At 34.4% G+C, this 23022-nt stretch overlaps 2 protein-coding genes across 4 annotated transcripts; one reads left to right on the plus strand and one right to left on the minus strand.

The window, feature by feature from the left end:
* Nucleotides 1-9629: 9629 nt before the first annotated feature.
* On the plus strand, nt 9630-16127 carry VLN3 (villin 3). Of its 2 annotated transcripts, XM_079016601.1 has the most exons (19): nt 9632-9769; nt 9926-9993; nt 11468-11609; nt 11708-11807; nt 11909-11977; nt 12068-12304; nt 12379-12556; nt 12638-12770; nt 12847-13006; nt 13096-13246; nt 13332-13591; nt 13721-13858; nt 13939-14076; nt 14153-14281; nt 14361-14519; nt 14593-14859; nt 14954-15028; nt 15104-15592; nt 15666-16127. In XM_079016601.1, the coding sequence occupies exons 3-19, from the start codon at nt 11554-11556 to the stop codon at nt 15777-15779; spliced, it is 2853 nt and encodes a 950-aa protein (XP_078872727.1). In that variant the 5' UTR covers nt 9632-9769; nt 9926-9993; nt 11468-11553; the 3' UTR covers nt 15780-16127. The 2 variants fall into 2 exon arrangements, with proteins under 2 accessions (XP_078872726.1, XP_078872727.1); XM_079016600.1 differs by lacking the exon at nt 9926-9993 and having other exon boundaries at nt 9630-9769.
* Nucleotides 16128-16735: 608 nt separating this feature from the next.
* On the minus strand, nt 16736-21458 carry LOC145069361 (uncharacterized). Of its 2 annotated transcripts, none has more exons than XM_079016284.1 (2): nt 19726-21458; nt 16736-16754 (listed from the first exon to the last, which is right to left on the minus strand). In XM_079016284.1, exon 1 carries the CDS (start codon nt 21215-21217, stop codon nt 19757-19759), a length of 1461 nt encoding a protein of 486 aa, XP_078872410.1. In that variant the 5' UTR covers nt 21218-21458; the 3' UTR covers nt 16736-16754; nt 19726-19756. The 2 variants fall into 2 exon arrangements, with proteins under 2 accessions (XP_078872410.1, XP_078872409.1); XM_079016283.1 differs by lacking the exon at nt 16736-16754 and adding an exon at nt 19473-19596.
* Between the last annotated feature and the right edge of the window lie 1564 nt (nt 21459-23022).

Consider the following 23022-nt stretch of genomic DNA (forward strand, 5'->3'; position numbering starts at 1 on the left):
GTCTATTTTGTCAGGATCTTCTTGGAGTTGATCTCATTGTTTCTCGGGCGATGAAGGCATGTCGTGAGGAGAGATGGGAGATAGATCTCCAGTTATGAAGACCCATGGGCAGAGAAAGTGATCGTAATTTTATATCGATGATGAAGGCCCGAGGGTGGGTGGATGTATAATATATAATTATCCAACGGTGAAACTATTTCATTGGAACCTTTATTAGAATATGATTTAGCATGAGTTGTGGAGTAGATTTCGAGGTGGGAGAGAGATAAATAAAGTGAGATAGAGAGTTTTTTGAATGAGGACACACACACACTGATATATTCTTAAATTACACAACGTTTTTCAAATAGAACTTGAACACTCAACCTGTAACGTCCTAACTTTAAGAATAAATTTTAAAATTGGCATAAACACTCATTTTCATAAATATACTTTCAAAGTAAAACCATTTATCCATAAATTGAAATCCATAAATCAAAGTTACAATGAAAGTATTGTGAAATCTCAAATCGTAAAACTATTGATGTGTGTGTATAGTTACACCTTCGCTTCCTCACAAACTGATAAAAGTAGTTGAAAACCATTTAATCCACAATTGTAAGCACAAACCTTATTGAGTTCCTCAAAGTATCACATGCAACACAACATTGTAAAATATATAAAACAACTATGAGTTATCAGCAACCCTATGGACTATCAACAACCCTGAGTTATCAACAACTCAAATACAACAAATTGGATTATCAACAACCCCGAGCTATCAGTAGCTAAGATACAACAAATTGGGTGATCAACAACTCCAAAGTATCACATACAACACAACATTGCAAAATATATAAAGTAACTATGTGTTATCAGCAGCTCTATGGACTATCAACAACCACGAGTTATCAACAACTCAAATACAACAAATTGGGTTATCAACAACCTCAAACTATTAGTAGCTCACATACAAAAAATTGGGTTATCAGCAACCCCAAATTATCATCAGTTCACATAACACCAATTGGGTTATCATCAACCCTAAGCTATCAACAGGTCACATACAACATATAATATAAGTAACACAGTAAGAAAACTCACATGAGCTAAACAACATAAGCTCTATAACAATCCCAACGATAAAAATAACTACACAAGCTGCCTATAGCCAAATCGGAACTAGTCATTAGCTAAACACTAAATTCTACCAAAGTTTAACCAAAAGTCAAATTGGTCAAAAGTCAACTATCAAAGTCAAGTCAACTCTCCAAACCACCATGCCGTGGCCATAACCTTGATAACATCGTGGTCTGGCTCTAGCAGATCGTGACGGGTTGGACCACCACGTCGTGACAATGTTGCCAAATCCAAAACTTCATTAAGCCCTTAATACTTTAAGCCATCCATTCTAACTTTTTAGAAGGCTTCATTGCATCTAAGTGATTCATAAAAATCCTAACTTTATGTATATGCATGTCCAATGCATGTCCTCCCTTAAAATTAGGTTAAAAAGTAGAAAATGGAGTCAACATGCATGGCATCAAACAAGTGATTTACTAACATATGATGAAATAGGGACCTCGTAGAGTGATAAAGTTGCCAACTTTATCAATTTTAATCTTTAAAAAGTTACATAACACTATGAAACTTGCTCACTTTTTAGATCCAAAGGAAATGAAACATAAACGTAGAGTCTTAAATGCTTACCAAAGTCCAGGACTGAAGAGGAAGTTGCACACTCACTGGATCTAACTTGCTTGCACCTTAATACCTTGATCCTTCCACCAAAATATACCAAAATGCCAAGATTCCCCTAAAACACTCAAATAGGGGATATGGTTTGCTTTTGGGGAGAGGTATGATGGAAATGAGGTGAAACCCTAGCCAACATGTTGCTTAAATAGGGCACAAAGCATGAACGCTAGAGTTTAGTTATGGGTTTTTTCCATAAAAAACCTTATATTTTGATTTGTTTTCTTTTTAAACCTAAAACTTTTAGTTTTTTCGAAAAGACCCAAAGTTTACTGAAAACTTGTTATTTCGGACCCTAACAGGTCACCAACATGTAAACTAACTGATTTTTTCATAAAAAACCATACATTTTGTATTTTTTTCCATTTTAGACCTAAAATGTGTTTTTTTTCAAATTAATCTCAAATACTATTGTTTTTACTTTATCAAGTTGTCTCCATGAAATGTTTTGTGCTCATTAAAAGTCGTATTTCATTGGATTTGGATGATCATTTCGATTATCTGTTGGATTTGTCTAAATTTTTTATGGTTCAAAGAATCAAGAATTCGAACCCTCCTTGCTATAGTCCTATGTAACATCTATGAACTAGATTTGTACATTTCTTATTAACTAAACATATTGGGGATTAAGACTCAATAATAAAAGATTTAAGAGTAAATTACGCGAATGGTCCCTGTGGTTTAGTGTAAATTACACGTTGGTCCCTAACTTATTTTTCTAACTCGGACTGTCCTCAACTTTTAATTATGTAACCCGCTTAGTCCCTATTCTCACATTCCGTCAATTGTTTCCGTTAGACACCCCACGTGCCTTGCACGTTGGGGGTATAAAAGTCTTTTCACATTTACAACGATCTTCAAATACTAATTTTTCATCAGGATCAAACCTAATTTAGAGTTTCTTTCAATCCTCCATCGTTTGAAGCGGTTACACCTAATCTCCTTCAAATCAAGGATGGTTCAATGCGATTGTGGGCGTGTTGCTGTAATTCGGACTTCAACTACTAACAATAATCCAGGAAGACCCTTTTACACATGTCCAATTAAGGTATGTTGTAGTTGAGAATTTTGTAATCGTAACCCTAGATGGGGATATCACTGTATGCGATTATAGGTATTGTAACCGTGGCTTTTGAAATTGACAGGAACCACGTAAAGGATTTATTGCTTGGGTAGATGATGATGAAAAGGATCATGGTGACAGATTGACAATCTCCTGGCTTGTGAGGTTGAACAAGAAGCTGAAAAATGAAAATCTTTTCTTGAAAATATGTTTAGTTATTAGTTGGGTATTGTTCTTGGTGATACTTGTTTACAAGTTGTAAGGTGGGGATGAGTTGTTATTGTAATGGTAAAGTCTTCTGTAATGGTTAGGTTGTAGCAATGTATGTGATGGTATCATTATTTGTAATGGTTAGGTTGTAGCAGTGAATGTGAAGGTATCCTTTTCTGTAATGGTTAAGTTGTGTATGTATTGTAATGCAGATGGTTAAGATTTTTAAGATCAATGAAAATGGTGTTTATGTATTGGTTAGGTTGTCTATGTATTGTAATGCAAATGTACTGTAATGGTTGTAGCAGTGTTGTATTGATTATGTTTTAAAGTGATGTATAAGCAGCATATTGACCATTAATTAGTACCAAACTATAACAGGGCAATGAGGGTGACATCATAAGAAGAATATAACAATCTAATGTAGTACCAAACTATTATGGAAAATATAAATGTAAAAATCAATATAAACCAAATTATTATCTATCCAATGGTGTATCATAAGAAGAAAACATTCCATTAATTAGTACCAAACTATTACAGGGCAATGAGGGTGACAAACTAGTTCATCCAAAAGTGCCAACATATTGGCTAAAACAAGTATCAAAATACTGCCCCTATTACAAACTATTCATAAATAATGTACCAAAATATTAGCCCTATTACAAGCAGTAACATAACACAATCCATTCATATTTAAAGTAACAAAAGACTAGCCCTATTACAAACCATCAAGTGGTTGCCTTCCCTTTCCCTTTTCCTTTGACTTGTGATTGTCCACCACCCCCACCAACAATTGGTCTTTGCCCTTTGCAGGTTCTTGCATTGTGACCAACATTGTTACACTTCGTACATGTTACTGATCTATGGGCCCTCGATGCTGTGTTTCCTCTAACAAAGTCCTCCTTTTCCACATTTGATATTGTTCTCTTCTTCTTTGGTCTTCCTATGGGAACACGATGTTTTGGAGGCAACAGAGTTGTTGGTATAGCTGACTTCTCCCACATGGACCTTCCATTGATTGGACTAACCTTAAAAGAATACATCTCTTTCCAGCTTGATAACCAGTAACATGGATGCACAAATGATTATGGGATTCCCACATCTTTGTCATTCCTCCCCATGTCCCAAATGGCAGCCACACCATGTTTGCACGGAATTCCTGTTAATTCCCACCTTTTGCACGTGCAACTTTGTTGACCTACATCCACAATACACTGATCTTGCCATGGTCCAGCAACTTGATATTTTCCAGCACCACAAAATGTTGCAATATACTGTTCTGCCTTACTCTTTATCTTATCCAATATTGTTGTAGCTGTAGGAGTCAAAGGACCTACAACTTTCTGAATTTCCTTGTCAACTTTGACTATCTTCTTCATAATGTACTCTCTGATGAACTCAATGCAGTTAATAATTGGTGCATCACGACCATCTTCTATCTTGCTGTTGAATGCTTCACACAGGTTATTAGTTAGAGCATCACAATGTGCTCTCCCTGAACATAAACAACTTCTATGTCAGTATTCAATTTACCTTCTTTTAAAATTATTAAGTAGAGATCGAAAGTCATTATACCAGTAAAGTGGGAGCGAGCCCAACTTTGAGGAGGTATTTGTTTCAGCCACTCATAAGCATCATTGTTAAGCTTCTTTAGTTTTTCCATTGCTTGATGAAAGTGTTGTACATTAGAGGTCGTGGCACATTCCCAAAGAAGATCCTTGAACACCTTTCCCCTCCAGTTCTTTTTCATGTTGTCGTGTATGTGACGAAGACAATAGCGATGCTCTGCACATGGAAATAGTGTTGCAATCGCAGGCAACAAACCCTAGCAATAGTAACATGTTTGTATGTTAGTATAACTGCATCAATAGTATAAAACTATAAAACCTAGTTTGGATAGGTTCCAATACCTTTTGTCTGTCACTCATAAACGTGAAATTGGAATTTGTTCCCAAACCTAAGTCATCACCCAAATTACTTAAAAACCAAGTCCAAGAATTCAATGTTTCTGATTCAACCACAACATAGGCTAAAGGATATATCCCATTATTACCATCCAATGCCTTTGATAAGAAACATAAATTACCAGAAAACATTGGTCAGTTAACACTACTTAAAATAAAGAACATACAATACAAAAAGAAATAAGAAGATCTTACCACAGCAGACAAAACTTGGCCTTGATATGGACCTTTCACGAAGGCTCCATCAAGTCCAAGAAAGTCCCTTCTTCCCGCTGCAAAACCTCGCTTCAAAGCTCCAATGCAAACATAGATACGCCTGAATGTTCTTGTCTCAACAATTGGATTCGCTTCACTTTCAACATCAATTTTAACCGTAGTATCTGGGTTACGTGCTTGTACATCTAAAACATAGTCCCTTAACAACCTGTATTGGCTGGCATAATCTCCTTGAACATGCTTTAAAGCTTGCTGCTTTGCCCTAAAAGTTTTCATATGCGAAATGTCCATATGGTACTCACGTTGGAGTTGCTCTCGTAAAGCCCTAATAGGAATCTTTGGGTTTGTCTCAATAACTTGTACTATATGCTCTGAAAGGAACTTATAGTCACATGCTTTGACTTTCCTTGTTTGTAGACATCGATGCTCCTTCGTGTATGTCTTAACCATCCAATCTATGTCACGCTTCCACTTACTACAATATATAACCCATGGGCATTTCTCTTCTTCATTAGTAGCAAGATTTGGTATAGTGCCCTTACACACAAACCTAACCCTATTCTTATCATTTTCTCTAATTGTATTTCCCTTCTTGTCCTTATGGAATGTAGTTTCACTTGTGTCTTAAAGTCCTTAGATGAACTGAAAGTTTGAAAAATATAGAAGGGCTCACTAACCAAAACTGCATCATTTTCATAAGCCCTCTGTATGGCCCTAATAGTTTTCCTTCGCTTACCATCATTTGCCTCATCTGATGAAGACCCAGACAACAAAACCTCTGTGTTGATCACTTCTAAGTCACCTTGTTGTGTATCTTCAGGTACATTACTTTTAGAAGAACCTCCAACCCATTCTACATCCTTGTCAATGTTCATATGGAAATCTTTCATATCCACATCAACATCGTGTATGAGATTGTCCTCATCAATAAAAAAATCACTATCTTCACTCTCACTATCATCATCAAACTCATCATTTCCACTGCCATTGTTGTGTCCACTACCATCATAATCATCCTCATTCTCTACATTCATTTCAAATTCAACATGGTCGACCAAAGATGGTTCTTTTTCCAAATGACTATCATTCTCAACTTCTGTTAGGTCTGGAACACTCTCATGCTCAATTGGAGAGTCATTCCACTCCAAAAACAACTGTTTGGAGCAAGCTGGTGGCTCTTTAATTTCAACAATTTTAACCTTACTAGGGTTGGGGGACATAGAATAAGTATGTAAATTTGTTTTCCCATGCTCAATATATACATCTATTAGCTTATGGTTAGCAACATACGTACCCAGATGATGAACATCCTGATCTGAACCCAAAGCAAATAACCCAAAATCAAAATCGCCAAATGGTCTCAGGAAATGATAATAGAGTAGTGTTTCGTCTGAATCAATATGCCCAAGTTCCTCCATAATCTCGTCAATGTCGTGAATGGAAAAGGTGTCAATGTCTAGTAAATCAACATAATTTTGCTTGCCTATGATGTACTTTCTTCCAGGGAACTTTGTAAACTGTCCACCATGGTGTAATCGGACAGAGAATATCGTCGGATGTCCGGCTGTATATTCACGGAAAGATTGGTTAGTCACATTTTTCTTTTTAAGTTACTAACTGATTGAGGGAGTAAACACTTACCATATCTACGAGCAACGTCAATCTCGTCCATGGTAGCACGTATCCTCCAAGGCGCCATCGTCGTTTTCAAATGTAGGGTTCTTTCGATCAAGGGTTTTCAAAGGTTTTGTCTGTGAAGCTTGTGTCTGATCACGTTGATCAACGATACGTCCTTTTTTTTCTTGGCGGTATAACATTGGATATGTGAAAAGACTTTTATACCCCCAACGTGCAAGGCACGTGGGGTGTCTAACGGAAACAATTGACGGAATGTGAGAATAGGGACTAAGCGGGTTACATAATTAAAAGTTGAGGACAGTCCGAATTAGAAAAATAAGTTAGCGACCAAGCATGTAATTTACACTAAACCACAGGGACCATTCGCGTAATTTACTCAAGATTTAAAAATGCATCATTTATAACAACTCTCTAGAAAACATTTATCGATGAAGTAGTGACGTTGTTAATGTAATATAATTTAATTAAAATTTCATTTTAAAATAAATTAGATGAGGTAAGAATAGAAATTAAAGAATAGAGAGAGTACCCTTTCAGAAACATCATGATATGTTCAAAACAGGTAAATCACCTACACTCTTCGAGTGAATGCCGACAAAAGAAAGAGAGAATATGATGACTTAATTTTCCAAAACCTTTTTTAACAAAACTAGTCTACCTCTCTGATAAAAGAATCCTTTATAGCCACATGTCACTTTTCTAAACCCATTAAATGACATATGTCATTCTTATATGATCCCTCAATTTTTATTCTCAGATCATATTCATCATCTCAATCTCAATTTGGATACAATTCATATCCCGAAAAATCAGCTAACAAATTTGAATTTCATTTATATTAGTCATTCAAAAAAATGTAGAATCCTAATTTCAAATTTAAACAAAGTTAGGGTAAGGTTTTTAGTTCCAAATTACTCTAACTTTGTTTAAATTTGAAATTAAAATTCTACTTTTTTTCAATGACTAATATAAATGAAATTCAAATTTGTTAGCTGATTTTTCGGGATATGACTTGTATCCAAATTGAGATTGAGATGATGAATATAAGCCGAAAATAAATATTGAGGAGTCATATGTCATGAGAATGACATGTGACATTTAATGGGTTTAAAAAAGTGACACGTGGCTATAAAGGATTCTTTTATTAAAGAGGTAGACTAGTTTTGTTAATAAAAGATTTTGGAAATTAAGTCATCATCTTCTCTCTTTCTTATGTCGGCACTCACTCAAAGAATGTAAGTGATTTACCTGTTTTAATCATATCATGATGTTTCTAAAATGGTACTCTCTCTATTCTTTAATTTCTATTCTTACCTCGTCTAATTCATTTTAAAATGAAGTTTTAATTAAATTATATTACATTAACAACATCACTACTTCATCGATAAGTGTTTTCTAGAAAGTTGTTATAAATGATGCATTTTTAAATATTTTATTATTGAGTCTTAATCCCCAATATGTCTAGTTAATGAGAAATGTACAAATCTAGTTCATAGATGTTACTTAGGACCATAGCGAGAAGGGTTCGAATTCTTGATTCTTCGAACCGTAAAAACTTTAGACAAATGACATAACTCCAACAGAGAATCGAAATGATCATCCAAATCCAATGAAATACGGCTTTTAATGAGCACATAACATTTCATGGAGACAACTTGATAAAGCAAAAACAATAGCATTTGAGATTAATATGAAAAAAAAAACACATTTTAGGTCTAAACTGGAAAAAATACAAAATGTATGGTCTTTTATGAAAAAAAATCAGTTAGTTTACCTGTTGGTGACCTGTTAGGGTCCGAAATAACAAGTTTCCAGTAAACTTTGGGTCTTTTTCGGAAAAACTAAAAGTTTTAGGTCTAAAAAGAAAAAAAATCAAAATATAAGGTTTTTTTTTTAATGGAAAAAACCCTTTATTAATATGTTGTCACCATGTCGTGGTGAATACTCGACCATATTGTGGTCAATGCTCAAACGTGTCATCATCTAGATGAAGTGGCCACGTCGTGACATAAGGTTTTTCCCGAAACCTTATCTTTGAAATCCTTAAGTCTTCAACTGATCAAATCAGGAAAACGGATGTTACATAATCACTTGAATGAAAGGACACCGCACCACCCAAATACCGAGAAAGAGAGAGAGAGAGACCATCGCCACCATCTATGAACGGTCTTTTTGGGTGCCTATCAATATCTATCGTCAAAGCACTAGTGATTCTTCTCCTTGAGCCAACACCTTCAAACATACAAGAGAATCCTTACTAGTGTTTATCTTTTTGAAACAAATTGTGAAACGTAACGTACGTTATGTTTTAATTGAAACTTTTATTTGAAAAATTCTTGTATTTTCACAAATATTTAATTTCTAATTTGAACTATGGTTTTATATTTAAAAGGACAAATAAATATTTTGAACTAAAATAATGGAAACTTATTTCGGACCACACAAACATATTTCATTTATTTTGACAAGTAAAGAAAATAAGATTACGGAAGCAAAAAGCAAGAAAAAGATAAGAAAATGGAACGAAAAGGCGGCAAGGCCGGTGCCACTGTCACCGGATTTTTGCCTCAAATTCAACTTTTTTTTTAATTTTCTTTTCAACAGGCTTCATAATTGTTCCTCGTATATACGCCCTTTCAATCGCCATTGATGTATTCATACCCAAGAACTTGAAGCTTTTCTTCAAATCTCAAATCCTCAAAAAGTTGGAGAGAGAAAAAGCCCCCACCCCCACGTCAAGAATTAAAGAAAATAAAAATTCAGAAAACCAACCCATAAAACCAATTATTAACTTTCTTTTTTGCACTCCTTCCTCTTTCTCTCTCTATAATACTTTGCCAGCTCCGTTTTCGTCTTTCTGTCCTTCTGCCGTTTCATTCTCTCTAAAACCCAGTTCCTGATACTCTTTTTGAAGCCCGAAGCAGTCGAGATCTGAACACAGGTATGTTTGCTGTAATCGATTACTTGACCAACTGATTTCGCCCTAGATTTTCACTCCAGTTACTTAGATCTCTCGCTTCGTGTACTTAATTTTGCCATCAACTTATTTTCCTATTGTTTGGATCTTAAATTGATGATCCTCAACTTGAATTAACAGTTTGAGGGTCTCTTTGGCATGGATTATAGTTCGAATTGGGGGAATGATTTCTCTGTTGTTTTGATCTAGTGAGTTTTCTTCTTCTCGATATCGGTGCTTAAGATTTTCGATGGTTGATTAACATAATTGGTTGGATCTATCGATAGGTGCTAGAGAATTAGTATTTTATTATGGAGCTATGTTTTCAATGCACTATGTCTTCTAGGGTATAAAGTTGGTACATACATTTCGAAATCATATTTTTGCTTCAGATGGATTATGGTGTTGACCGTGCTTTGGACTCGTTCTTGATTTCTGGAGGATAAGTTTTCGAATAGTAATTCCATGGAATCAGGGAAAATTTGTTGCAGATAGAGTTGGACTGGTTATCAAGCCTGAAACTTTTTGGATAATTTACCCCGACCTTTTTATAGGAATCGAGTGTTAAACATGCCCAATATCAAGAAATCTTGTGTAGGGTTCGACAAATTCAAGAACATTTGGGGATTTTGATATCGAATGTGACAATACATGGCTTATGTGTTAGCTTGTTAATGATGCTTTTTGAAACTTACATTCTTTAGTTACTTTACTCTTGTTCGAGTTATCAAGTATGATGCTGCATCTTATTGATATTATGCAATTGATATTTTAAGATAATTGTTGGACATTTAATGTGAAAGAACAATGTGTAGAGAGAGAATAATGGTTTAAATTTTTAGTTCTCATAGCTTACATAATCTAAAATTAATTACATTGTATATATTCAAATCAGATGACCTTGTGGTATTTAATCACATAATGCAAAAGGATGTTTACTTTTCTGTATATCAAATTATAAGTTACAAATCTTAGTATTCATGCTTAAACATGGGAGAAATGATGACATGATCTTGCGCATGATATTTATATTTCTGATGTCGAATCTACACAGTGCTTAAAATAGTAATATATTATAATAGTTGTATGCGATTTATAGACATTAAAAGCAAGTACACGGTTGATAATGATAATTTCTTTTTCTAATTTCTTGTTAGGCGCTTACATAAATATTTTTCCCTTAATCATCATTTTGTTATTATTTAAACAATGTTTCTTTGATTATTTTGATAAATCCTTATAAAGTTTTGAAACCAAACAGATTTGTTTAAGTTTTAAATATTCCAGACTGGTTATCATCCATTTCTTTTCCTGTTATGAGTCGATAGTGAAACATTTTTATTAACATTACATTTCGGCATTATATATTAGTCTACATTTAACTCAATTCAATGTAAGAATTTTTACATAATTATATACTCCATTACAACAAATAATAAACAGTAGTCTCTAGAATTGGCATACAATTTCCTTAAAAGTATATTGTTGTAAGAAACATCATTTTGAATTGGATATGAAAACTCAACATTCCATATATTATGGTTTTTAAACCATCATTACCCGAGCAAACACACGAGCACATAGCTACTTACACTAAATGAAAGAAATACTTTTTTTCATCAATTCAGAGTTGTCAATCCTTCATTTTACAAGTATGCTAATGATTTTTCTATTTTTCCTTAGATCTTTGGAGTGATTTATTTATAAAGATTGCATCACAAGACTCTGTCTTTGTTTAAAGAAGAAGATACAATCAACAACTTTACATCATGTCTGGCTCTGCAAAAACTCTTGAACCTGCATTTCAAGGAGTTGGTCAAAGAGTGTATCCTTCTTCAATTTCTTTCTTTTAAACCATATAAAAGATTTTTTTTTTAATTTAATTTTTTAATTTTTATTAAATGTTCACTTAACACCTTATAGAGGGACTGAAATATGGAGAATCGAAAACTTTCAGCCAGTACCTTTGCCAAAGTCCAATTATGGAAAATTCTACTCTGGCGATTCATACATTGTATTGCAGGTGCTAGTAATAATAATAATATCCAAAACTCTTTTTATTTTCCTTATATATATATTTATCTCAAAAAATTACTTCTTTTTTACACACTCATATATTTGTAGACTACTTCTGGGAAGGGAGGTGCTTACAATTATGACATACATTTCTGGTTGGGAAAAGATACTAGCCAGGTAAGTTATAAGTTATAAGTACAGGCTGCTATTTTTTGAATAATATAATGTTTTGTTAATTGGTGTTAATTTATGAAATAAATAAATCAGGATGAAGCTGGAACTGCAGCAATAAAAACGGTTGAACTTGATGCATGTCTAGGTGGTCGTGCAGTTCAATATAGGGAACTTCAAGGTCATGAATCTGATAAATTTTTATCATATTTTAAACCATGTATTATACCACTCGAGGGAGGTGTTGCATCTGGTTTTAAAGAGGTTGAAGAAGAAGAGTTTCAGACACGATTGTACACTTGTAAAGGAAAACGTGTTGTCAGATTGAAACAGGTCTGTAAAATTACCAAACTACCCTTACATATATATATTTATTTATTTGATTTTGATGATGGTTGTTTATTCAGGTTCCTTTCTCTCGATCCACATTGAACCATGATGATGTGTTTATCTTGGACACTAAAGATAAAATCTTTCAATTCAATGGGGCGAATTCGAATATACAAGAAAGGGCGAAAGCATTGGAAGTTATTCAGTTTTTGAAAGAGAAATATCATGAAGGGACATGTGATGTTGCAATTGTTGGTAAGTCAACATACATGATTATTAAATTAACATATGTTCTTTTTATGTCATATGTTGTTAGTAAATGAAAAACATTTTCAGATGATGGAAAGCTACAAGCGGAAGGGGACTCTGGTGAATTTTGGGTTATTTTTGGTGGGTTTGCTCCAATTGGCAAAAAGGTTGCAAGTGAAGATGATATAATTCCAGAAAAGACTTCTCCAAAACTTTATTGGTATAATTATAATATATATGATGAATGGATTAAATGGCATAAATGATGCTTATTTTTAATCGTCTTTTTTTTGCAGCATAAGTGAAGGTCAAATTAAGGATGTAGATGGTGAACTTTCCAAATCTTTATTGGAAAACAACAAATGTTATCTGCTGGATTGTGGTGCAGAGGTGTTTGTGTGGGTTGGAAGAGTAACACAAGTGGAGGAAAGAAAAACTGCCATGCAAGCTGCTGAGGTAAATCTAAATCTTTAAATTCAATTACTTTTTTTTTTGTTTTTTAAATTTATATATTAGTATTCTCATATTATTTGAAACATTTTTAGGAGTTTATTGTGAGCCAAAATCGGCCCAAAGCAACCCGTGTAACTCGACTTATTCAAGGGTACGAGACACATTCGTTCAAGTCAAACTTTGACTCATGGCCATCTGGTTCAGCACCTTCTGCTCCTGAAGAAAGTAGAGGAAAAGTAGCAGGTAAATAAAATAAACATATTCTTTGTTCACAATCTATTACTATAACACTAGTTGTAGTTATGGTGTTATTTTTGTATATTACTAGCTTTGTTAAAGCAACAAGGAGTTGGGCTGAAAGGGTTGGCTAAAAGTTCTACTGCAACCGAAGAAGTCCCACCTTTGCTTGAAGAAAATGGGAAAATTGAGGTGTGGAGGATTAATGGCAATGCTAAAACCACAGTACCCAAAGAAGACATTGGCAAATTCTACAGTGGAGATTGCTACATTGTTCTTTACACTTACCATTCTAATGAAAAGAAAGAAGATTACTATTTGTGCTGTTGGATTGGCAAAGACAGCATCGAGGTAACCCTTGAAAACATTCTATTCAATTCATTTCTTCTTCTTCTTCTTCTTCTTCTTCTTCTTCTTCTTCCATCTGTGTACGTGTGTTGAAGTGACAATAACAAGAAGCAAATCTTGTAATAACATCAGGAGGACCAAAACATAGCTGCTCGATTGGCTACCACAATGTTCAATTCACTCAAGGGAAGACCAGTTCAGGGTCGTGTATTTCAAGGGAAAGAGCCTCCACAGTTTGTCGCCATCTTTCAGCCTATGGTTGTGTTAAAGGTAGGTAACATTTATAGTTTTTTCAAATATTTTGATTTTGCTGTGATATTAGATTCAGATGGAAAATGTTGTGTTATCAGGGTGGATTGAGCTCTGGATACAAGAACTCCATTGCAGACAAAGGATTGAATGATGAAACCTACACTTCAGATGGTGTAGCCCTAATTCAGATATCGGGAACTTCACCCCATAATAATAAAGCCGTTCAAGTAGATGCGGTATGATTGTGAGCCCCTTTTAAGTTATTGCGTGCGACTTGTTAAAATTAGGGCTAATGAAATATGTTTGTTTCAGGTGGCGACCTCATTGAATACTTATGAATGCTTTCTTCTTCAATCTGGTTCTTCATTGTTCACCTGGCATGGAAACCAGAGTAGTGTTGAGCAGCACAGCATAGCTGCAAAAATCGCTGAATTTTTGAAGGTACGATATGAAGTTTTTGATGATAAGTTTGAATCTTGTTTTTGGTTGACTTTTAACTTTATTTCGTCTTCTTGTCCAGCCTGGCGCCACTGTGAAATTTGCTAAAGAAGGAACTGAAAACTCAACTTTCTGGTTTGCCCTTGGAGGGAAACAAGGCTACACCAGTAAAAAAGCAGCGCAGGAATCCGTCAGAGATCCCCATTTATTTTCATTCTCTTTCCATAAAGGAAAGTTTGAGGTGAATTCTCAGCTTTTCATTTCCTATACAACACTCGTTTCAAAATGAAGATCTAAATCACGGTTTCTTCCAGATTGAGGAGATCTACAATTTTTCACAAGACGATCTGTTGACAGAAGATGTGCTCATCTTAGACACACACGCGGAGGTGTTCATATGGGTTGGTCAATCCGTTGACTCCAAAGAAAAGCAAAATGCGTTTGAAATTGGCCAGAAATACATCGACTTGGCTTCATCTCTTGATGGATTATCTCCATGTGTACCCTTATACAGAGTTACAGAAGGAAACGAACCTACCTTCTTCACAACATTCTTCTCATGGGACTCTGCAAAAGCTAATGTCCGTGTCCTTATTTTTCCGTTATCATAGTAATTTTTTTTTTATCTAATAAACAATTAATTTAAAATACTAGTATTTCTTACCTTCTTCCTAGGCTCATGGGAACTCATTCCAGAAGAAGATTTTGCTACTGTTTGGATTTGGGGGAGGCCATGCTTCTGCTTCTGAGGTAAAGTTGGAACTCATCCTGCTTGTTGTTTATGGTTTTGTTTAAGGATTGTTTTTGGTATTTTATCTATCACAGGGTCAAGATAGGTCAAACGGGGGTCAAAGTGGGCCCACTCAAAGAGCTTCAGCATTAGCAGCATTAAACTCTGCTTTCAAATCATCTCCGACAAGCGCCAAATCATCATCAGCTTCACCAAAGGTACCGAGTCGGGGTTCACAGAGAGCAGCTGCTGTTGCTGCTTTATCTTCTGTTCTTACAGCTGAAAAGAAGGGTGCATCTGATGGTTCACCTGTCAGGCCCACCAGAAGTCCACCATCTGAAGGCGGCTCAGCCACCAAGGCTGAAGAAGGTTCTGATGGTTTGGAGAGTAATGAAGGTTCAGAAGTTACCATGGAAACATCTGAACCAGCAGTTCAAGAAACCAATGGAGGAGGAGAAGATTCAGCACCAAAGAATGATGAAAACGAATGTGAGAGTGTAGACAGTCAAAGCACTTTCAGTTATGAACAATTGAGGGCTAAATCCGAGAACCCGGTAACTGGTATCGACTTTAAGAGAAGAGAGGTTAGTTTTGTAATTTCACACAACTGTAAAGTCTATTTCGGGAATAAGTAACATTGTTGGTTTTTTGGTTTAGGCTTATCTGTCAGGTGAAGAGTTTGAGGGTGTGTTTGGAATGGCAAAAGAGGCGTTCTACAAGATACCAAAATGGAAGCAGGATATGCTGAAGAAGAAGGTGGATTTGTTCTAGGAATTGAAAACAGTGATGAATATGATTCTTTCAATTCTTAGTTTTTGATTGTGTTGGTGTTGTTATCAGTTATGATGCTGGTGGTTATAGGAGGAGTTAGTGATATAATGGCCTTGAGTAAAGAGTGATTTTTTTGCCTCTCTTTTGATGTTATGATTATATGGTTTGATTGCTGGATGTTAGATTTGATTGGGTATGTAATGTAATCTGGGTTTGAGTTTGTTTGTGGGATTACTTGCTATTTATTGTTGGAGAAAAAAAGTAAGACTGTAAATGTGATGTCATGTCATGTGATTGTTTGTATTTTGAATTCAGATATTAAGGGTTAAAAAAGTTTGTTGTTTGATATTTATCATATCATGTATGTCCTTTCTATTTGTCTTATGTACTTTTGCCATTTTGACACAACTTAATAACAGGATTTACACATGAATCTTTTTTTTTTTTTGACTTGGCAAACATAATAATGGGTTAAACATTTGATATGGAGGACATTTTTCACTTGATAAAAATGACTCGATGAGTGAAGCAGAAAATACCGACTTAATTTATTATGACATTTACAATGTACCTATGTAGTATTATTTCCTTTTTTCCACTGTTGAAACCGATGAATATTGTTTGTTGAAATATAAGAATAAAACTGTCGTTGTCTACCCAGTACCCACTTAGGCAAACATCATGTTGGTGTCTAAAGTACCACCGACCCATTACTTCATACCATATGCAAAAACAAAACCTCTCAAGTCACATCCATTACTATCACATAAAACCTAACTTATATTTTCATATGATTTGAGACCATATGTTTTTATTTCATCAATCTTGATGTGTTTTATGTAAAATTGGATTATAAGGAATGTTAAGTTGTTACATAGTTATATCATGACGATCACTACAAGCATGAAATCATAAACCAAAAAACCAAGAATATGGATGGAAACCTTTGTGGGAAAAACCAAAACGCACAAAAACCTGTAAATAAAATTGACAATGAGAAACGTATTACATTGCATAAAAGCTGATTAGGGGGGGAGGGGGAGTAACAGATAATGGAATGACTAGAAAGATTGTATCTATAGTATTGTAGAAGAGTCCTAAAGATCATAAAACTTTTTATTTTATTTTATTTAATTTTATTACATTTTTCATTAAAATTTATAATTTTGAATTCATTAATCATTAGGTGGGTCGCATCCCACCCATGGCCCTTTCACCACTTTACAAGCCCAAACTTTTAAAATTAAAAATAGATGGTAAAACCGCCATTTTTACAAAAAAAAAAAAAGTTAACGTCTTTTTTAAATAGTAGGTGTTAAAAAACCCTCTTCAAAAGACGGAAAACATTCAAATTCCATGAAATGACTAAATCCGAATTTTTCGTCAAATCAGCAACATGATGAAAACTCTGACTTACCCTATATCCCGATCAAGCATCTCTTAACGAGGGAATATATAACAAAGGACCAAAATGGTAAAGCAAAATGTATAAAATTAAAGGAATTTTTTAAAACCTTTTGACTATAATTGAAGTTTTTCTTATTGTGTAGCAGTTTTATTTTTCTACGCTTGATGATAAAAAAAGAAAAAAAGAAAATAGGAACAGTTTCTTTTGTGGTATTACGATTTACGCATGCACTCTTTTGACTATTCTTTTGTAGTGGACCACGTAGGAAACTTCTATATAGTGGACTCTTAAACCTTTCCAATTTTCTAAAACAATTTAGAATTTGAATAATTGTGTTTTCTTTAAATAGATGAAACAATAAAAACCACAAAACGCAAATAAGGTGTACACCATAAAATTCGAATCTCCAAATTAACTCATTTTATTTCATTATAGTAAGTGATACATATCTACTCTCCCTATACAATTTTCATTTCAAATTTCAAATTTCAAAATTCAAAATTTAAATCACATTTTAATTACATTAAATTAATAATATTAGAATAAAAATAAAATAAAATTTATACAAATTATAATAAAATGAAATTTATACAAATTATAAGATGATATATTTTATGTATTTATTTGAATAAACGATTATAATTATATATATATATATATATATATATATATATATATAACTAAAAAAATATCTTTTAATTAATAAGTTATTTAAAATTATTAATTAATAATTTTGAGTTTTTACTTAGAAAATTTAATTAATTTTCTAACCGTGGTTCCCACGGGTTATAAACTAGTTATATATATATATATATATATATATATATATATATATATATATATATATATATATATATATATATATATATATATATATATTAAAGCACATGGATATTTTTAACATTATCTTTTTCAAATACATAGTTTTGACACTTTACTTTTATTTCTTTACATTTTTGCGTTGACCTTTTTCAATTCATATGTTTTGTCACTTTTAACTTTTCACTATTCATACTTTTGCCACTATATTTTTATTTCCTTACACTTTTGCCTTAACCTTTTCCAATACATATTGTCTTCAGTGTTTTAGTTCACATATGATACCATATATCTTTATAAAAACAATTCATTCATTATATAGTTGTACAATACAACATTTTAAAACACCAATTGTTGTGTATGGAGAAAAATTATTGTGTACGGATCAGCTCCTTTGTGGGAATGGTGCCAAATATTTGGTTTGTTATTTGTTAAAAGAAATTACTTATATCTCTTTACTTCATTCGTAAATTTATGTATGCAACAACATATTACCACTTTGTTTATTATTGGAAAAAGATATAGCTAATGTTAGCGATAGAAATATAGTTTCTCTAATATTAAGTTACTAGTTGTGAAACCCGTATGTTATACGGGTTGGATAAAACAAAAAAAAAATTAAATATGAAGGTTTAAACAAAAATTTATTTAATTTTGAAATTTAAAATTTAAATTTTGAATTTAAAAGGAAACATATTCAATAGTATATGAGTTGTAATATTGTAATTTAATTGTTATTTTTAATTAAGGCAATTATTAATTGAGTTGTAAATATGATGTGTTAATTAAGAAAAGATAAACAATGAGAAAATGACAAATGAAAAAAAAATTATTCAAAATTACTAAAAAATGACATGTGTCCAAATTAATGAAAAAATAATATGTGTCAAAATTATTTTCATTTAGTAGGGAGGATAGTTAAAAAAATGTACGCGTAAAAGCGAGAAGAGGCAGCTTCATAGAAGCACGAGAAAGGCTAAAATTAAACTTAATGCAGAAGCAGAAGCACAACCCCAACAAGAAAAGAAAGTTGTTCCACGTGCTTCTACTCATTCATATCATTTATTTCGGAGTCAAGTTAATTAACTTTACATATATATTCCATCCACCCACACTCATATATGTATATTAATAATAAAAGTTATTTAAATTCATTCACTTTATTAAGTTTATTTTTTTTTAGCTTTATGGAGTTTATTTGATTTAAATAATGATATTTTATAAACAAAAAATTCTAACAGTTTACCTTTGAACAATAGGTTTTTAAAACATTTGTCTTTTATTAGAAAAATAGTTTTTACTAATTTATGATATTAGCCCCTTTATTTAATTATATGTTAATGCACATTTTGTTCTATGTCTATGTTTATTATTTAAAATAAATATTTATTCAACTTATTAAGAACATTTATATATAATCTTATAAATGAATGATAATATGATAAAGAGTAAAATAATACTACGTATTAAATAGTAAAATATTCTATCAAATTTGTGAAAAAGGAAGAGTATTACAATTTACAAGAGGCGTAACAAAGCATGCACCAACGAGCAACCAGCCAATCAATGCAAGGGGACGTTAATGTTTTGCTGGCAAAATCATTATTTCACGGGCCAAGAATAAGATTTCTGATATTATATATATTACAAATAACAAATAATATAATATATAACATTTTTAATGTATATATGCTAAATGTTAGAAAAAATAATTTGTACCTTTTCATATAGTCTCTATTCACCAAAATAGTCAACAATCCGTGTAGACAGTGGAATCTATGGGAAATGAACAAATGTGCTTCATAATAACTGACTCAATTATATCCGTGTCGTTATTTTCACGCCATAAAATCGTCCGATTTGTCATTGCCGACTCAGTGAGTGACTTAGCTTCTCGTATTGACTCGGATGACGTCACCAGACGAATGGTCTTGAGGGTAAACTCGTTCATGGCGAGACGACTGAGCATACCTGACTCGGTGACTGAGTTCTTTCTTTTATTGTGTGGCTTGCTTGTGGTAGCTCTGACAATCTCCGTCAGCATTGCGGCGGACAACCGTCGGACTCCACGAACTCCACCCATTATGACGGCAGTGTTGATTGTATTTGTTTTTTGATGGGTATTCTCTGAGTTCTTAGGGCGGTGTCTGGCTGAGAGAGGTGGTAATGGTGGCGGTGTTGATGACAAGAAGACTGACTCGGGACTCTGATTTTTTACTCGGTTGAACGGGTCTCCGAGTAGTAAAACTTTCTTTACGTCAACCAGCATCACGTGCTTATAACTCCGGCGAACCCGCCCCAATATCATTGTATAAGACGCCCATCTTCGGAGACTCATCGGAACGTGGTCTACGAACCCGGATAACGAGTTTTCCGGATCAAGCTCGCCGACACCAAAGCCTACAACCGATCCATAACTTATCCGAGTTGACTCAATATGATCAGTTTCACCACAATCATGTAAACTCGAATTATTGGTCTTCAATTTTCCACCCCAGATTGGCTCTCCTTTCTCCCTTACCTTCTTGCCGGATTTCACGAACTGGGTGAGGTCGAAGCTCGCCGGAAAACCCAAAACTTTACTACCGTTGCACAGTTCTGCTTTGTACCTTCCCATGATTTTCAGGAAGAAGTCGTTCTCTTCCAGAATCACATCGTCAAAAGACTGCGGAGTTGAAATCGATGGGAATATAAATACAAGATCGGAATTTGAAGCTAAACCAGACCTGTGAAATGCTCTCAAGAACAATTTAAGATCTTTTGTTGTCACAGACTCTGTAACGTGGCAGAGAAGGAGGTTGTTCATGGCGATTGTTCCTCGTGTATACAGAGTGCCCAATCCTTGTAATGCACGTGAATTTGATCTGGGTGTAGTGTGAGAGTTGGGAAGACGAGATGATATGAAGTTGTTGTTGGGTTCGAAAGTTGAGAGAGTGAAGAGAAGGAGCATCAAGAAGATGAGCAGAGCACAAATGGAGATGGTGGATTGAGCTCTTCTGAGAATATGACTGGAATTCATGCGTTTGAAAAGGGTATTAACTGTGGGAAATCTGAATGGTGATAATGACGATGAAGGTGTGGAGGAGTTTAAATCTTGTTGATGTTCTTCAGGGAAGAAAACAAGGAATATATCCATTCCCCATCCCTCACCACCACCACCGCCGCCCCCGCCGCCGTCATTTTTCTTCCTGATTTTTCCGGTCAATACCATTTTCTCTAGATTCCGATACTCCTCTGTTTTGTAGAATTGGGTAGTTCTTTCTGATCCCCTCCGTGTGTGTTTATGTGATTTGAATGTGTTGGTGTCTGTGGAATAGAGTTTGTGTTATCTTCATGATTCTTTTCTCATTTTGGCATGAAATACCGACAAAGGATAGTAAGTGTCAACTTACCAAATTTAGTACAAGGTAAAATACTAAAATTCAATTTCCATTAAACAGCGGGTCGTAGGTCCAACTGTTGCACGGGTAGTTATTGACAATGTGTTGAGAGCGGGCAAAAGATGCAATGCACATTAAATTTTATTTAGTACTTTTATGTAAAAACATGTGAATAGTTGTTACACAACTTTTTTGTTATCGTTATATTTCAATTTTTTATAATAAAAAGACAAAACTTCATAAATGATCCCTGTAGTTTTCGAAAATATCAAGTTTAATTCCTAAGTTCAAAAAACCTCATAGATGGTCTCTGTGGTTTCAAAACTTTTAACAAACATTCCCTTAACCACATAAAAAGACTAATATGCCCTTTCTATTTCTTTTTAGAATTAATTTTACCTAATCCTATTTTAAAAAAATAGAAAAACAAAATAAATAATTTATTGGGCCCACCTCTCTCTCTCTCTCTCTCTTGAAAGTCTTTGTCATCTTCTTCTATTCAATCCCCAACACACTTAATTTGACTGATAAAAAAACGGGCACTTCATTTACATCAGTTCTTAGCCCCAACAGCTTGATATTTAAACATCACCACTGCTCCACCCCTACTCCGCCATAGAACCACCTGTATCAAATGTGAATCACCAACGTTGGCCACCGTTTGTCAACCAACAACCCCCATTTTCCCTCTCCTGCTCTGACAATCAATCCTAAAAGCAATAACACCAGCAGAAATCGAGCGAAGGCAGAAATCGAGGGAGGTTCTTCGATCCTCGTCTGATCGAGAAGGGAGAAGAAAGAATGGAAAACAACAGCAGGTGGGGGTGTTCGTGAGGAAAGAATCCGACGAACCAAGGTTGCCGACCTTGTTTCAGTTTCTCTCCTTCCTCCATCATTCTTCCCTATCGATCAACAACTCAAAACATTTCCTCGTTTGCAGTGGTCCTCAATTTTGGCTTCGATAAAGTGAGAGGAAGAAGAACCGATAAACTAGCGAGCTATTACAACTCCTCAGCCATCCTCACTTGGTTCTCCGTCACCTCCAACACCTCCTCTCTCCGTCTATTGTTGGTGATTTGAAGCCACAACTCCGATGAGTGAGCTATCAGCCGAGAAGGAGCTCATCGGAAAAACCGACTACTCTTCCCTCTTCAACCATTATAGACGCCCCCGCCTTTTCCCCCCTTGTGACTGTTTAACTACCATAGAACCACACTCCACCATCGGAGCTTCCTGATCGTAGCCTTCCATTCATGATTTTAGCTTCTCCAAACAGACGAAGACGGAGACCTGTTCCCTTAGCTCTCAACCAGAGATGATGCAAGTTAAAGCCTCAGAGGGTCGCTGGAGATCGACGACTCCGTCTCTCCTCACGATTTGAATGACCACCATCGGAACTTCTCATCGCTTCCGATTTGTTCGTTCCTCCAAATACCCAAAACATATGAAGAAGATGATGTGTGTTTTTTATGTTTAAAGAGAGAGAGAGAGAGAGAGAGAGAGAGAGAGAGAGAGAGAGAGCATGTGGGCCCAATGAATTATTTATTTTGTCTTTTTTTTTAAAATAGGATTAGGTAAAATTAATTCTAAAAAGAAATAGAAAGGGCATATTAGTCTTTTTATGTGGCTAAGGGAC

This window comes from Lactuca serriola, chromosome 8 (genome assembly GCF_051521515.1).
Source record: "Lactuca serriola cultivar US96UC23 chromosome 8, Lser_US96UC23_V15, whole genome shotgun sequence".
NCBI lineage: Eukaryota > Viridiplantae > Streptophyta > Magnoliopsida > Asterales > Asteraceae > Lactuca > Lactuca serriola.